Below are 17,825 nucleotides of genomic sequence, written 5' to 3'. Positions count from 1 at the left end.
GAATTTCCCTGTCCTTTTTGTCAAACCGATCTTGATGTTTGTGAGTGTTCTGGCCTAGATGAGTAAATGCAGTGCTGTACACCAAATCTCTGAACACTGCCTACTCCTTTTCTGCTTCACTGTTGCCAGTCATGTGTTGGCTCAGCTTTTTCTCCAAGTTAGCAACAAACTGTTCATGCTTGAAGAACCTCTCTGATCTGTTGACATTAAGTCTTCCGGTAGTCATCTTGCCTTGGGGCTGCAGCTTTTGTTGAATGTGAACGTTTAACTTGGAGAGGATAAGTCTATGATTGGCCCAGCACTCTGTTCCACACATAACCTTTGTTACTTCTCACATCCTTGTCTGTCTCTTCTCCTTACAATGATATAGTCTATTAAATGCTAATGTTTGCTGCAAGGGTGTTTTATTGTATTTAGGTAAATGGAAGTCAGTGTTGGTGATTAGAAGGTCATGAGATGCATGAGTCTTCAAAAACAAGTGACTGTTGCTGTTGTTATTTCCAACTCGATTCCTCTCAAAAACTCCCTGCCATGTCTGATTGTCTGTACCTACTCTGGCATTAAAGTCACACAGAATTATACGCTTGTCTTCTTTTGTTCACATTAATGATGAGAGTCTCCAAGTCATCATAAAAGTGATTTTTAAGAGTGTAAAGGGGTTGAGGCAGTTAGGTGGTAAAGTGGATAGCGCACAGATCCTGGAATCAGGAGGTCAAATCCAACTTCAGTAAAAAAAGAAAAAAAAAGAGTGGGCACCCTCAAAATCTCTGTACTCTTGTACACACTAATCTTCTTAATGTGAAAATATGTTTAATGTTAATGTATATGTAGAGCCTATATCAGAATGTGTGCCATCTTGGGGAGGGGGAGAAAATTTTAAACCCCAAATCTTATGGAAGTGAATGTTGAAAACCAAAAATAAATAAATAAGTAAAATTTTTAAAAAAGAGTGTAAAGGGTTCCAAAGAACAAAATGTTTAAGAACCACTGCTCTAGGCAACTCTCTAAGACTATAGATTCAAGGGATTGATTGTGTTGATAAAGGAAGTTCCCTAAACCAATGAAATCATAGGTTGAGTCCCTCTCTATCCTATCATGCCTCAGAAACTTACTAGCTATGTGACCCTAGGCAAATCACATAAGCTCTCTGTGCTCCATTTTCCTCACCTGTAAAATGGGGATAATATAAGCATCTACCTCACAGGGTCATCGTGAGGATATTTGCAAAACTTAAAGCACCTCATAAATGTTAGCTAAGGTACCTGGGTACAGGAGAAGAATAAGATTTGTGGTGATAAGACTGGTGAAATCTTGAATCAATGGAAGTATCAAAACACAAGGTTTCCAAGGGGAAGCCAGTGAAGTATAGCTTGATTTCAGCAAGTTAGTTGTCAGATTATTTCATAATATCCTTAGGGAAAAGATAAGAGAAATTTAGGCTGGATGAGAGTAATTGGGGGACTTGGGTCTGGTTGAGTAAACTGCTCTCATTATACACAGAATTCTGGAATCTCAGAGTTGGAAGGTACCTCAGACTTTCAAATCCAATGACTATCTGGCAACCAATATCTTTACAATAGCTCAGACAAATGGTTATCCATCCATCTACCCATCCATCCTTCACTTGAGTATCTCTAGTGAGGAGAACTTGTCACATCTAAAAGCAGGGATTCATCATGCCCACATTCTGGGATAGTTCTACCTAGGGAGTTATTTTTTTTTTTTTTTGCCTGCCCATTAGGCCTAAATCTACCTCTGCAAATTCTGTATATTGTTCCTACTTCTGTCCTCTAGGACCAAGCAAAATAAAGTCAATCAGACAGTTGAAGGCTGCTGTCATTGTCTCCTTAAGTCTTTTATTCTCTAGGCTAAATAGTTCTATTTCCTTCAACTGAGATTTATATGATATTGTCTCCAATGTCAACGCTATCTTTACCAACTCTTCCTTGGTGTCGTTAATGAATTATGCTGCAGTATTGTGTATTGTAGTTATCTATAATGTGTTTGTGTCTTAGGTCTCAGATAGACTCAGATAGGTCTTTTTTAAAAATTAATATTTTCAATTATTCAGCATTTAGTTTTTCTCCTTACTTTTCCACCCACCCCCAATGGAAAAAAGAGAAGAAAACAAAGCCCTTGTGACAAATACACATAGTCAAGGAAAGTAAATTCCTGTATTGGTCATGTCCAAAAATGTATGCATCATTCTGCATATTTAGTATGTCTTCACTCTGTCAGGAGGTGTGAGTAGCATTCTTTATCATTGGTCCTCTGGAATCATGATTGTTGTTCATTGCATTAATCAGAGTTTTAAAGTCTTTCACAATCACTCATTTTATGGTATTATTGTTGTGTTACAAATTGTTCTCCTGGTTCTGCTCATTTCACTCTATAATCAATTCATATGCCTTCCCAGGTTTCTCTGAAATGATCTCTTTCACCATTTCTTTCAATATTCAGCATTCTATTTCATTACTATACCATAATTTGATCAAACATTCCTCAACTGGTGAGCACCCCTTTAGTTTCCAGTTCTTTGACACTGGAAAAAGAGTCACCCAAGTCTTTTTATACATATTGGATCTTTTCCCTCTTTTTTGGTTTCTTTAGGGGTATCTAGTTAGTAGTGATATTGTTAGGTATAAGGTTATGCATAGTTTAGTTACTTTTGGGGCAGAGTTCTAAATTGTTTTCCATAAGAGCCAGACCATTCATAATTCCTTCAATAGTGCATCAATGTGCCTGTTTTCATGAAGCCCCTCCAACATTTGTCACTTTTTTTCAGTCAACTTGCCAATCTGATGGATGTGATGTGAAAACTCAGAATTGCTTTAATTTTTATTTCTCTAGTTATTAGTTATTTGGAACATTTAAAAATATGGCCATAGATAACTTGGATTTTTTCCTTGAGTACTGCTATTTTCATATCCTTTGACCATTTATCAATTGGAATTAGCTTTTATTTTTATAAACTGGTATCCTTCCTTTAATATCTTGGAAATGATTTCTTTATCTGAGAAACTTGGTGCAAAGATTTTTTTCCTATTAATTCTTTACATTTTAATTTTAACTGCATTAGATTTGTTTCTGCAAAATTTGTGAATTTTATGTAATCAGCATTGTCCATTTATCTTTTTTGATTTCTGTTCCTTGTTTTGGTTGTGATTTCTTCCCTTGTCCGTAGTTCTGAAAGGTAATTTCTTCCTTGTTCCTCTAATTTGTTTATGATATGACCTTTTATATTTAGGTCATGTATTTTTCTGGAGTTTATTTGGTGTATGGTATAAGTTATTGTTCTAAAACCAATTCCTGGCAGACAGCTATCCAGTTTTTCCCACAGGTTTTCTTCTGTAACTGGGACCTTTGCACTAGGTCTTATTTAAACTTTGTGCCTCCTCCAGGAGTTGTCCAATGACAAAGCCAGTAGACATATTACTAGAGGAACTGAATCTTATTAATCTTGACATTCTCTCCATAAATGAAACCAGAAGACAAAAGAAAGAAGAACTTAAATGGAAGAATGGCTTGGTTTTATTGTACATCCAATGATCACAAGAAATATTATTTCATGGGAAAATCTGGCTGTCTTGTACTATAGTGCTCATGGTATTTGCAAAAAAATTCAGCACAAAAAAAATTATGCCCAATGTATCGTCTTTTGTGGAGGCTGTAGAAGTATTTGATAAGACCTTCCAAATTAAATCAACACAAACTTTGATGAATAACCTATCATTACAGATAGAGGGTTCACCTCAGAGTTGGGAAGATCTGGGTTTGAATCCTGCTTTTGATATAGGCAGAACATATGAGCCTCAGCAAGTCAATTAACCTCTCAAAGTTCCAGACACTTCTCTAAGACATAAGTTGAAAAAGAGTTGCCCATTTTCATTGATGGAAGGAGTTTCCTCTCCATGTCTTCTCTACAAAGGTGAAATCATGGGTCTGGTCCCCTTCTCTTACCATTAGATTTTGATACTTTATGGTTTCAAGGCAAAGATGGGTACGGGTGAGGATGATGGGGAAAAAGGTGGAAAATATAGTTCAGTAGCAAGGAATGAGAGAAACCAAATATCCATAGACTATATCCCTTAACTCTATAAATCATGAGCACTTCTTTATTTTTTATTTTTTTGAGTACTTCTTTAAAAGACAAGAATTGGAAGGTGTTAGGTATATCAAATGTGTTAGACAAAAATGTCACAAAAATGGAACTGATTTCACATTTTAGCTCATTAGATATTTTTCATTATGAATGTGAGAGTAATTTCTGAATCATCTTTCAGTATAGAGTCAGACCACTAGCTCAACTAAGCAAAGACCAAAACTGATGAGAATGTATAAGAAAACATTAAAAATGAGAAACAAAAAAATGAGCAATTCAAACAAGTCTTACTTGGCCTAAACAAGTTAATAATGATAAAAAAATGAAATGTGTGTGGGGAAATATAATGACATTAATTATAATAATTTTATAGAGAAGTTTAAGCAATAAAAGTCAATTATCATAATCAGGAGTTTCCCCCACAACCAAAATCCATCTTAGCCTGCAAACACCTGACTTACTTCTTAGAGGCAGAAATATATGAGTTGTTTTCCTTCTGTTGTGTTTCAGTTGTTTCTAATTCTTTGCGACCACTTTTTTTTTGGGGGGGGCAAAGATACTGGAATGATTTGCCGTTTCCTTCCCCAGCTCATTTTACAGATGAAGAAACTGACACAAACAAGGCTGAGTGACTTGCCAGGGTTGTACAGATAGTAAGTGTCTGAGGCCAGATTTGAACTCAAGAAGATGAGTCTTCTTGACTTTGAACTTGACATGAGCTCCAGGCCCAGAACTTTCCCCATTGTGCCACCTAGCTGACCTAGTAGCCAAAGCCAATTATAAAATGATATGATATGACATGACATTATATGATATGCTATGCCATGCCATAACGTAACATGACACAACACAACATAATAAATATATGATATGATACCATATGATATATGATATAATATGATGTAACATAATATAACGTAACATGACGTGACATAATATAATGTAATGTAATATAATATAAAATAAAATAATGTAATATAATATAACATATAACATAATATAATATAATATATCTCATTTGTAAAATTTTATGAAGGATGACAGAAAGTGCTGCACTGGGAGTGAAATCGGATTAGGTGACCTTAAAGATTCCTTCCAAGTCTCAGATTCCCAGATTTACCCAACTATAATCTTCATTCAGTTTCATAAGATGATTGATTTAGAGATGGGAGATGCCCAAGAAGTCATGTAGTTCAACCTCTCCCTTCTCCATTTCACAGATGAGGAAATTGAGGCTAGAATGGTGAAATGAGTTGCTTAATGTTGCAGAACTGAGATTTGGATGGATAGCTCCTCTAATGCCTTGGGGGTCATTTGAGGTATGGTTCTAAGGACAGCCATTCTTCATTTCCTTCCCGAATGTCCTAAGACTCTCTGGCCTCTGCCACAATAACTCAGTGGACCTGGCCCTGGAACTTCTCTCAACAGCTGGGGCCGGAATATCCCTTTGTCATGTTGAACCCCCTTCTCTCTCATAGCGCATTCTTTCAAGGGGCCTCCATTTTGGGGAGAGGCCCAGGCCAGACATGTTTATTCCCTTATTAGCTATGTTTCTCATTCTCTGGACTTCATCAACATGCCTCCAAACACAAAGATTCTCCCTCTCCTTTACAGGTAACTTTCCTGCTCCATCTCCCCTTCCAGATCTCTTTTTTTTTTTTTTTGCTATCTTCCCCCATTAGAATGTAAACTCTTTGAGGGCAGGGACTATCTCCTATTTTTCTTATATTTTTGCCACCAGTGCATATAGTGAGCACTTAATGAATGTGTCTTGCCTAGCTACCTGTTCTTTTTCTCTGAAAACCCCAGATTTTTTAAGATGCTGAGAGGTTTAGAAAGAGATGTTCCCCTTGAGAACACTTCATTTCAATACCTGGGTGTGCCTTGCAGCCTGGGGTATTGCTTGGCCACAAAAATATAATAATTGGCATTAAGTGGATTGACCCTTACATGCTAATGAAGTTAAAGGGAGACACCCTGTTCCCTGGAAGCTGAGGCTAAAGATTCCTGGTCCGTGTGCAGGAAGGACTGTGATTGATGGATTGGGTGGTGGTGGGAGGAGGGACTTGGAATTCTTTTTTTTCCCAGTTTGATTCCCAAACCTTGTTGTGTCATGTAGCCTGGATGACTTTCTAGCCTCTCCCTGCCTCCTTCTGACCCCCTCCTCCCACACCCCAATCTTGATGGCAAGAATAGTCTCCTACAAGATTCATTTTCCTTTGCTCGGCAGAGGAGTTTCTCACCTTCCGGAGCTACTTGGCTTTGGCTGTGCACCCTGGTAAGGCAAACCTGCTCTTCCCCACACCTTCTTTTATTAAGTTCACATAGGTTCTTCTGTTGCCCCTCCCCTTTTTTCCCTCCCCCTTTCCCATTCTTTTTCTTTCTTTTTTCTCCTCCCTTTTCCCCTTTCTCTCTTTCCCCCTCCTCCTTGCCAGATGCCTTTTCTGATTCCCCATTCACTCCTTTCTCTGCTTACTCCATTCTCTTTTCATCTCATCTCATCCTTAACTGATGTCCCAAGTTGTCTGACTTCCCCTAGTTCTGTATTGTTTCTCTGTCTGGGTATCCTGGGACCCTCATTTCTGCTTTTAGGAAGAAAGTTCCCTGAGGTCAGCTCCCATGTCTCCTCTTTCCTCTGAAGGACAGGGTTCTGCTTATGGCAAGACTGGGTCTCGGGCTGGGGAATGATTGACTCTGGGTGTGTTTTAGGACAGGTCAGTGTGAGGTGGTGGTGATGGGGAAGGGAGTGACAGACATAGTCAGGCCAAGATCATGCTGGTCCATCCTGCTCTCCCAGGCCCAGCCCGGTTGGTGGGGATAAAAGTCTCGTGCTGCAGCCCCAGGGCAGGAACTCACTCACCTCATCTGACTGTCTATCTGTCTGAAGCTGCTGAGAGGATCTGTCCTGACCATGTCCTGTATGCCATTTGGTGCCCATGGGGGCTTCAGTGCCCGCTCTGCCTGCTCTGCCAGGGTGGGGAACTGGGGTAGAGGTGGCATCTGGGGAGCAAAGAGAGCTGGTGGCTTCAGCAGCAGAAGCTTTGGTTCCATGGGAGAGTCCAGGGGTATCTCTGGCAGAGGGGGGAGAAACTGGGGGTCAGGGGGCAGATTTGGGATGAAGTTTGGGCAGGGTGGGGTCGGGGCTGGCCTTTGTCCCCCAGGAGGCATCCAAGAGGTCACCATCAATCAGAATCTCCTGAGTCCTCTCAAGATTGAGATTGACCCTCAGTTCCAAACTGTCCGGGTTCAGGAGACCCAGCAGATTAGAGCCCTCAACGACCAGTTTGCCTCCTTCATTGACAAGGTGAGGGTCATTACATCCAATCCCTTACAGCTGCATCTTCACCAGAGAGACAGTGGTCCAGGCTTGGAGATCTTTGAGGAGAGAGGGGTTCTGGGTTCTCTCCATGACCTGTCCAATCATCTTTCAAAGTCAGAAAATCCCTCCCCCACCACAAACCTAGCTGTCATGTCTCCCAATGTCCTTAGAAGCCGTTTAATCTTATTGGACATTTCAGGGGAGGGCTGTGGGGGTTGGTTAAATAGTTAGTCAATACTAGGATGTGCTACTTCCATTAACCCTTCAGAAGACCCTAATATTCCCTGTAAGTTGCCAAAGGAGGAGAAAGATAAAAATAGAAACTTGCTCTGTTTACTTAAGCACTGGACTGATCAGCCACAGAATATAGCATCTAAAGGCCTCTGGAGTTTACCTGACCCCAGAAAGTGACTTGCCCTAGGACACTCAGCTGAGAAGTGGCAAGCTTCAGTCTTCTGACTACAGGGCTAGATCTCTCCCCTCTGTTGTGTATTTTCAATTCTGAGGCTCTGTTGGAGGCCTGTACTTGACCCTGGAGAAATTTCAAGACCCTTCTGTTTGCACATCAGGTTCGGTTTCTGGAACAGCAGAACAAAGTACTGGAGACCAAGTGGAAGCTTTTGCAGGACCAGAAGGAGGTGACAGGTGGCCATCTCCAGACCCTGGACCCTGTCTTTGAGGACTATATAGCCAGGCTGAGGAGGCGACTAGAGCAGCTCCAGGGGGAACATGGGGCACTGGCCTCAGAGCTGAAGACTTGTCAGGAGCAGGAGGAAGATTACAAAACCAAGTAGGGAAAAGCAACTTCACCCCTCCCCAATCTTCTTTACTTGGGGGCACCAAGGAGATGAGCAGAAGGAAAGGGTCATAATAGGGCCTAGGAAACTCAGGCATCATCTGGCTCAACTTTATGTTTTACAAAGGAAGACACTGGAGTTCACAGAGTCAAGCTACTCACCCAAGACCACCTAGTTAGAAAGTAGCCAAATGAAGATTTGAACTCAGCTCACTTAGTTCCAGGAAAGCTAAGTGGTACAGTGGATAGAGTTCTGGGCCTGAAGTCAGGAAGACTCATCTTCCTGAGTTCACATCCGACTTCAGACACTAGCTATGTGACTCTGGGCAAGTCATTTAACCCTGTTTGACTCAGTTTCCCCATCTGTAAAATAAGCTAGAGAAGGAAACGGCAAACCCCTCCAGTCTCTTTGCTGAGGAAACCCCCAAATGGGTTCATGGAGAGTTGGACGTGACTGAATTAACTAAGCAAATCGACCTAGTTCTAAGCTTTTCCCACAAAACTGCCTCTCCCAATAGCTTGGTGAACTCAAGAAATTCCTGTTCAGCCACTGTGAGTCAGTGGAGTTCAGATTCTGACCATTTGGTTGTCAGGATGGGAGGAGGAAGGGTCACTGCGGCATCCCTTAACCTCTAGCTTCATTCATGGCCCTGTTAAAGTTTCAGCTCCTTGGCTAAACTTTCCTCTGAAAGGGGAACTGGGCAGACTGGACAAGAGGGGCTTGGATTTAACATTAGGAAGCAGCTACTTCCTGGGAAAGACAAGGGGGTTTGGAGTCTTCTGTTCTGTGGAGTTTAAATGGGAGGGGGGAGGAAGAGAGGATTGTACCAGAACAGTCTAGTGTAGAGGCAGGGGAATGGATAGGATGACCTCTGTGGTACCTTGACCTGTTTCTTCTCATTTAAAAGGTATGAACAGGAGGCTCTCAAACGTCCCACAGCTGAGAATGACCTTGTGATTCTCAAGAAGGTAAGAATGACCCAATGTTATTTCCTCTCCCTCTAATGATGATAATAATAAAAATAACAACTTACATTTCTTTTTTTTGAAGGGGGAAAGCAAGGCAATTGGGGTTAAGTGACTTGCCCAAGGTCACACAGCTAGTAAGTGTCAAGTGTCTGAGGCTGGATTTGAACCCAGGTCCTCCTGACTCTAGAGCTGGTGCTCTATTCACTGCACCACCTAGACGCCCCCAACAACTTATATTTCTTTCTTTTTTTTTTTTTTAGCAATTGGGGTTAAGTAACTTGCTCAAGGTTACACGGACAGTTATTTCTGGGTGTGGTGCTGAGTGTCCGAGCCGGGGATTTGATCTCCAGGTCGTCCCAACACTGGAGCTGGTGCTCTTACTCACTGAGCCACCTGGCCGCCCCAACAACTTATATTTCTATAGTGCTTACTATGTGCTAGACATTGTGTTAAGTACTTTACAAATATTATTTCATTTGATACTCACAACAGCCCTCGGAGGTAGGCGCTATTGTTATTCCAGTTTTACAGATGAGGAAACTGAGGCAGACAGAAGCTAAGTGACTTGCCCAGAGTCACACAGTCATTACATTTCTGAGTTTTAATTTCAACTTGAGTGCTGCCTCTCAGGGAGCTCCCAGGCTGCTGGGGGAAACAGGACACGCAGTCCTAGACATACACACTCACACATATACACACACAGAACTAGGGGCTGCTGAAGAAGTGTGTTGAGATCAGTTCTTAGAAGACGAAGAGAGGAATTATCTAAGAAGAACTGGCTGGTTCTTCAAAGAACAAATCAAAACAAATCAAAGAAGGCTTCTTGGGGGATGAGAGTATAAGTCATTGCTGTGAAAGAGGGGCACCCAGTGCCCAACCCCAGTGTTTTCCTCTATGGTTCGGCAAAGAGTATGAGGGCAGGTTTTGTAGACTGGGGATAGATCTGTAGTCTAGGATAGAAAAGGGTGGTGACATAGCCAGCTAGAGAAAAGGACCTGGCAGCAGTTAGCTGAGGTCTTTTGCTTCTATTTTTCCCTAGGATGTAGATGGCGTTTACATGAGCAAGATAGAACTACAAGGCAAGGTGGATATTCTCCAAGAAACGATCCGCTTTTTGAAACGTGTGTTCGAGGAAGTGAGGACTGAGCCAAGCGCCTGCAGAAGGCCCAAGGAGGGGGATGGGGGTGGACCAAAGGAGGGGGGGCGGGCGGGTCGGAAGAGCGTTGTGTTATCTTTTTGGAGGGGGGAGAGTAGAGCAATTGGAGTTAAGTGACTTGCCCAAGGTCACACGGCTAGTTTTGTGTTAAGTGTCTGAAGCCGGATTTGAACTCAGGTCCTCCTGACTCCAAGGCTGGTGCTCGATTCACTGTGCCACCTAGCTGCCACCTTTGTTGCCATATTTCTGACTGGCCAAGAACTGATGCCCCCGTTAAACAAATCTGCATATTATTACTCTGGTCCAATATCCTCTATTGCTTCAGAACCCTCCCATCCAGTCTTTTTTCCAAGCCTCTGTCCCCCTGGCCCCAGTTTTCCCTATCATTTGCTTATCCTTTTACAACCTTTCCTCTCTTCTTCCCTCATTTTCCTCTAGAGTCTCCAGTGGGCTAGACCCTAGTCATGTCCCTTTTCCCCCAGCTCCTGGCCTATTCCTGTGGAGGCTATCTCCCCACTTTGTGTCCTTCTAGGACCTGCCTCTCTACACCTTCCTCTTCCCTTCAGTTCCCCTCCCCATTCCTTACCTTTCTAGCCTCCTTTCTTAGGATCTCACCAGCCCCTCTCTTTCTCTCCTTCCCCCCTTTCTCTCCCAGTGTCGCCTCCCAAGCCCTATCCTCTTCCAGAACTAGTTAGATGGGGCACTGGACCTGGAGTCCAAATCTGGCCTCAGACATTAGCCATGTGACCCTGGGCAAGACACTTAACCTTTATCTGTCTCAGTTTCCTCAATTGTAAAAGGGGGTAATAATGGAATCTGCTTCCCAGGATTTCAATGAGGCTCCAATGGGATAATGTTTCTGAAGCATGTAGTACAGTGTCTGACTCTTAATAAATACTTCTTTCCTCCCCTCCCCCTTCCATTGTTCTAGCTTATAGCTATCTTCTTCACTGCCCCCTGAGCTTTTTTGTTTCCTTTTTCTTTCTGTGCCATTCTTCTACAGTGACCCTAGTTCTCTCTTCTCAATTTTCCCAGCAGTCTTTACCTTGCCCCTCGGGATCCTCATTCCTTTTCTTTGGTCTTTAATGACTAGTGTAGCTTGATAACCTCTCCCTGTCCAGTTCCTGGCTGGGCCCTGTCCTGCCCTACCCTCAGTGGTGATTCTGAGCATCTAAGAGGTGTGTAGATATTAGTTCTATACACCTCTAACGTCCTATCAGCCTGGAGGCTCAAAAGGAATTTTGAGGGTTCTGGAGTTCCTGGGTGGAGGGACTTGGGCTCAGGATAATACCATCTTTCTTATAGGAGATCAGTCATTTCCAGACTCATACCAATGACACATCAGTGGTTGTTTCCATGGACAATAACAGATACCTGGACTTGGGCAGCATTATTTCAGAGATCCGAGCCCAGTATGAGATTATTACGCAGAGGAGCAAAGCAGAGGCTGAAGCCATGTACCAGACTAAGGTCTTTATCCTGCCATTGTCTGTTCTCCCATTCACTCTCAGCAGTTCCTACCTAGAGGTCATCTGAACTTTTTCCCAGTCCTCTGGTCTATACTGTTAGGAATGACTCTGAGAGTTTGGTTTCTGGATATATTCTATGTGATATCATTCTCCTACTGAGTAGTGCTGGGGAGGAGGGTTAGGGTGCCTTTGTCCCCTTCCTGTCTAGGGATTGTGATGAAGAGGGGAAACTGATGGTCTTCAATGCCCCCTAAATGTCCTCCCATTGAGGAGACTCAAACTTTGAATGCACATTTTTATAGCTCCTGGAGGGGAGAATTGAAGTCTTACCTAAATCCATTAATGGGCATCATGGGCATGGACAGGGGGAGAAGTTGGTAGATCCAGGGTGCTCAGGGTCAATGAGGGGATGGGGGTCACTAGTGAGTGATAGTGTCCTTTCTGGCTCCCTTATTCAGTATCAGGAACTTCAAATGTCTGCCGAGAAACATGGAGAAAGCATAAGAGACACCAAGATTCAAATTACTGAACTGACCCAAGCAATTCAGAAACTTCAAAATCAGATTGACAACGTCAAGAATCAGGTAAGTTCTTCTGGGTTCTCTAGACACTTTCCTTCTCCTTCAGGATCTTCTTCCAGTTGCTGCCTTTTGTGACCCTAAAACCTACTCTCCTCATCTCCTGCTTCTCTTCCTATTGTCCCCCAAATGAGTGGACTCAACCTTTAATTAGTAATGAGTATAATCAGAGAATTTAAACTCTTTCCCTTGGTGTATTGGTTAAGGGTGTAGTTATGCGGCTAGGGAATCATGTCCTTAATTGTGGATGCTCTGCCCAAGGGCATATAAATTTTGATTGCTGAAACCTCCAAAATATCTTAGGGTTTATGAGTTAGATTTCTTTTTTTTCCTCCCTACTTATTTATTCCATCTTAAAAAAATAAGCTGGGACAATTAACTTGTTTGCCCCATGTTGTTTCATTTGTGATTTCTTGAAATACAACATTGGAAAACCAGGCTTTGATAAAGCCCGTTGGAATTCAAATGGAGCTACTTGACCATGTCTTAAATCCAAATCCTCTGGTTCTCACTGATTGGCTAACATTCAGTCCTAGCCCAAGTCTCACTTGGTAATTTTTAGGTTTTGATGGCTCAGAATGAGTGTAAATAGCAATTGTTTTTATTTTGGCCAGAAACCCTGGGGGTCTTCCTCTCCTAGATTGATTTTTTTTTTGACTAGGTAAAAGAGGTCGTTTTTTTTGCCTCATTTCTTACCTATCCTTAATCACTGAATGGGTATTGCCTTGCACAAACTGACACCTGGGAAAGATCTTAAAAAGACCCAGATCTACACTGTATTAAGGGCCATCTCCAGTCATCCTGATCTATATCTTGTCACTGGACCCAGATGACTCCAGAGGAGACAGTAAGGCTGGTGGCTTTGCATATACTTCCTTCACTTAAATTCAATTCACTTGCAAGTCAAGGCATAGCCTTCTTGATGTTATTGGTCCAAAGGATAAACAACAGCAGTTATGTGGCAAGGAGATCCTAAGACAATTCCACATTTCCTACTATACACTCAACTAATTGCATAATACTCCTTGGCAAGGAGCAGATGATGGCTATTAACAAGGTCACCTCTTTGCTTTCTTAACTCCTTTGTTGTTTTGAAATTACTATAGATTTATCCATCTTAGCATGAACTTTAATGAAATATATTTTAAACCAAAATACTTAATTCTTTCATCCCACCCTAGGGTTTATGAATTCCTAGGATATTGGCTTAGAATCTTTGCAAAGTTTTTCTCTAAATCATTGCACTTTGGGCCATAAGTCCACTCTCTGAATTCTCAGACAGTCAGCCCTCAAATATCCACCCTGATGGAGAGGCATCGTGCCACAGTCAATCCCAAATACTGGACAACGCTAAAATTCTTCAGTGTGTCTTTAGAATGCAGTTTTGAGTTCTGCCATGTGAACATGGCAGAGAATCTGTGCATTCAATTAATCAATCAAATACTGCTTGGGTGTGAACTTCATGTTTTGTTCTGCTCTGATAATCATTTGAGAATTCATCATAATAACAACTCACATTTCTATAGCACCTTATGATTTATAAAGTACATTCCTTCAACAGCCCTTTGAGATTTATCGTGTGGGTGTTCTAATCACCCCCACTTCAGAAGAAAACCAGGGGTCAGAGGGTTGAAGCCATGCGCCCAAGGTCACCTACATAGAAAGTGGCAGAACTGAGATTTGAACCTAAGGTCTCTAAAAATCTGTCAAATGCACTCAGTGTTCATTGTATTCCCTGAATCCCCTTTTCTCCCTTATGGTGAAAGTCCCTATCTACTCAAAAGGAGATAGAAAGTTGCTGGGCTTGTCTCCCTGACAAAGATTGAGATAAAGTAGAGGAAATTAATTGAGGTCTCTGATCTTGGAATTCACTGCTCACACGAGGAAAGGGAAATTGGCACACACCCAATTTATCTTCAAGTGCATTGTGGGCTGAGGAAAGTATCCTGTGATAGAGCTATTATAGCCAAAGCTTTTCCTCTCCTAGAATGCCACAATCCAGTCGGCCATCACTGATGCTGAACAACGTGGAGAACAGGCCCTCAAGGATGCCCAAGCCAAGATGGTGGACTTAGAGGGCGCCCTTAAGAAAGCTAAGCAAGACATGGCAAGCCTTCTCCGAGACTACCAGGAGCTGATAAGCACCAAGCTGGCCCTGGATGTGGAAATAGCCACCTACAGGAGACTACTGGAGGGCGAGGAGTGCAGGTGACTTCTGGGGCCTTGAGGATCCTGGGATGATCTCACAGCAATGCTTTATCTGATAAGGAAACTTCCAGTGAAATCCTTACCCTCATGCCCTGGGTCATTTACCCACTTTGAGTCACTATCCAGACTTACCCCTCTTGGTAGGGATTCATAATTCCTCTTGATTATGAATTGGGACTGGGAATTCTGCTTGCCCTGTGGGTTGGTTGCCTTTAGAGAGACCTCAGAGCCCCCAAGGGATGGATACAGTGGATGCTGACTGAGATTTTCCTCCTCTTGTCCTTTTTCCAACAGGATGTCTGGGGAATACATTGACAACGTCAGCATCTGTGAGTCCTGGTTGACTTCTGGGAGGGGGCAGGTGGTTTGGTGTTGCTCTGGCCCTCCAAGGGAGGCAAAAAAGAAGTCCTAGTATTATTAATGATACACCTTCCTTTGTAGCTGTGGTTGGTGGAGGTACCACCAGCTCTGGAGGATGTGGGAATTCTGGGTTCGGCTGTTCCAGTGTTGTGGTTGGAGGCACGCACTTAGTCAGAGGCTCTGGTTCTGGCTCCACCTCTGCTTCTGGTGCCAGCTTCTCCAGGTCCAGTTCAGGTTCTGTCACTGGCACCATCTTGAAGAAGACAACCATGTCAACTTTGAAGACCATCACATACTGAATGGCAGGGTGCATCCCAAAAGACAAACCCAGAGTTCCACAATCCAGAGCTATCCCTCCCTAACCAACTTGGTCCTTTTCATGTTTCCTCCAATACACATAGATCCAGACATTGATGAATCTTTTTCTTTCTCACAAACAATAGAAGCTCACATTTTTATCGTTTCACTTTCCTCACAATGTCTCTATGAGTCATGTAGTGCAAATATTGTTTACCTACTTTAATGATGAGGAAAAGGCTGATCAGAGATTTTACTGATTTTCCTAAGGTCACATAACTACTAAAAGTTAGAACTAAGACCGGAACTGTGCTCTTCTGAGTGGCTGCCTAACAAGGTGGAGAGAGCACTGGATTTGAAGGATTTGTGTTCAAATCCCAGCTCTGCCACTTACTAGATGACCTTGGGTCAGTTTTTTAACCTCTCTGGGCTTCAGCTTCATTATCTCAAAATGAAAGGGTTAGACTAGATAAAGTCCCTTCTGTCTCTAAATTCTGTGAGCCCACAACTTTAAATCCAAGGATCTGAGATTCTAGAACAACAATAAAGTTTGTTTCCCATTCCTGAAAATCTGCTTGGTTTTTTCCCTCAAGAATTCTGAGGTCCTGGGGAAGGGACATATTGCTGCATAGTGGAAAGTACCCTTACTCTGAGAACTAAGGTTCAAATCCATGTTACCCTTATGACCTTGGACAACTGGGTCATCGTTTTCTCATGTGTAAAATGAAGAAGTTGTGACATGATGTCTGAGGTTACTCCTAGTTTGAAATCTAGGTTCTCCTGAGTTTCTCCCTCAGTCCTCAGCTCATGGGCTCTCAGTTATGTATTTATTTTCCTTGCCTGGCACTCCTTTCCTTCTTCCCTTAGTACTTCCCATTTCATATCCAAATGTAGAGAAGACTTGACCCAGGCCACAATTCTTTCCTACTAGGTTAGTTTAAGCTAGTCTAGCCTGAAAAAAATTACTACCTAGGCTCAGACAGAGTCTAGTCTAGACCCAATCATAGAAATAGAAGGGACAAGTGAGGAGAAACCATATGGTCCCACTGACAGCTGATGGTACAGTGGACAGAGCGGTGTGTCTGGATTCAAGAAGACCAGAGCTCAAATCCAGCTTCAGACACTTACTATCTGCGTGACCCTGAGCAAGTCCTTTAACCTCTGTTTGTCTTAGTTTCCTCAACTGTAAAATGAAGATAATAATAGCACCTTCCTCCCAGGGTTGTTTTGAGGATCAAATGAGATAATAGTTGTATAGCACTTAGCACAGTGCCTGGCACATAGTAGGTGCTTTTTCCTACTTCTTAAATAATAAATGCTTATTCCCTTCCTCTTCTCTTTCAAGATTATCTCACTCAAAATGAGAACCTGAAAAGGCCTTAGCCTAAAGGGCCAGGGTCTCCCATTGCATCCTGGGTCATTTCCAGTGGTCCTGATGAATATCAGGCCCCTGAACCCAGATGGCTCTGGAGGAGAAAGTGAGGCTGGTGACCTTGCACAGCCCTCCCTCACTTAAATCAAAGTCAATTGTAAGTCATGTCATCATTCCCTGATGTCGTGGTCCTCTTCTAGAACAAAGGACAAACCCAACACAACAACAACAACCAAGACTGAGAGCAAAGAGAATGAGTTTCCTTTCCGACTTCCACTCCTCCCTCATTGTGTGACTTGAGAGGACATTGCTTTAGCTCCCTGGGTCTCCACTTCTCTACTTCTTTGAGGAGAAGCAGGGTATGATGACTCTTGTGGGCCCCCTTATCTCCTTGTCTGCCTCTGGCATGTCTTCCTACTTTAAGTTGTTCTCTGCTAGGTCATTTTACTCAAATGACCTTCTGGATGTCTCCCTTCCCTATTCTGAAACTTGTGACAAATTTAAGCTCTTCAGCCAGGAGAAAGTTACCTCTGTCTAGTATCTCCATTTGATCTCATCTTACAGGGGTTGATCACATTCCTTACTTTGGCTATATCTTGAAATCTTAACCAACATCCCTTTCCCCCTACCTCCCTCTCTGATCACTTACATTGAACCCTTGGGCTCTATATTACTCTCTCTCTCTCTCTCTCTCTCTCTCTCTCTCTCTCTCTCTCTCTCTCTCTCTCTCTCTCTCTCCTCTCCCCTCTCTTCCTCCTCTCTTTCTTCCCTCTCTCTCTCTGTCTCTTTCTATCTATCTCTCCCTTTCTGTCTCTCTCTCCTCTGTCTGTCTCTTTCTCCCCTCTCTTTTGCTCCTCTCTCTCTTTCTCTCTCTCCTCTCATTCTCTCTCTCCTGCCTCTCCCTCCTCTCTTTTCTCCTCTCTCTTCTTTCCTCTCCTCTCTTTTCCCTTCCCCACCCCTCAAATCTCAAATGCTTCTTGAGTTGTATTCTCCCTTGTAACAAAGAAAAACAGCAGAACCAACCAATAAAGCAACCAGATATGAAAGCATATAAAACATTCTTTGCTGGTAAGTCTTCTGCCTTTATGTTTCATCTCTTTCTCCAGGACCAAGATTAGTCATTGAAATTAATTGGAGTGCAATTGACTTTTTGTTAACATTATTATAGTCACTGTGAGTATTGTTCTTTTGGTTTTGCA

At 42.5% G+C, this 17,825-nt stretch overlaps 1 protein-coding gene across 1 annotated transcript; it reads left to right on the top strand.

Moving 5' to 3' along the window:
• The first annotated feature begins 6,127 nt into the window (after positions 1–6,127).
• Positions 6,128–15,824, top strand: KRT78 (keratin 78). Its single transcript, XM_069101164.1, has 10 exons — positions 6,128–6,380; positions 6,900–7,406; positions 7,991–8,211; positions 9,126–9,186; positions 10,226–10,321; positions 11,648–11,812; positions 12,270–12,395; positions 14,377–14,597; positions 14,892–14,926; positions 15,039–15,824. The coding sequence occupies exons 2-10, from the start codon at positions 7,014–7,016 to the stop codon at positions 15,254–15,256; spliced, it is 1,536 nt and encodes a 511-aa protein (XP_068957265.1). The 5' UTR covers positions 6,128–6,380; positions 6,900–7,013; the 3' UTR covers positions 15,257–15,824.
• The last annotated feature ends 2,001 nt before the right edge of the window (positions 15,825–17,825 follow it).

This window comes from Petaurus breviceps, unplaced genomic scaffold (genome assembly GCF_028583685.1).
Source record: "Petaurus breviceps papuanus isolate PSGF00001 unplaced genomic scaffold, PetGlider_PUasm1.0 454, whole genome shotgun sequence".
Classification (NCBI taxonomy): domain Eukaryota; kingdom Metazoa; phylum Chordata; class Mammalia; order Diprotodontia; family Petauridae; genus Petaurus; species Petaurus breviceps.
Note: the sequence above shows the minus strand (reverse complement) of the source record. Positions and strands in the feature narration are given on the sequence as shown.

Coding starts and splice junctions, on each gene's coding strand:
- KRT78 (XM_069101164.1), top strand. CDS start 7,014: ATGTCCTGTATGCCATTTGGTGCCCATGGGGGCTTCAGTGCCCGCTCT. Junction 8,212..9,125: donor GAGGAAGATTACAAAACCAA/GTAGGGAAAAGC, acceptor CTCATTTAAAAG/GTATGAACAGGAGGCTCTCA. Junction 11,813..12,269: donor AAGCCATGTACCAGACTAAG/GTCTTTATCCTG, acceptor TCCCTTATTCAG/TATCAGGAACTTCAAATGTC.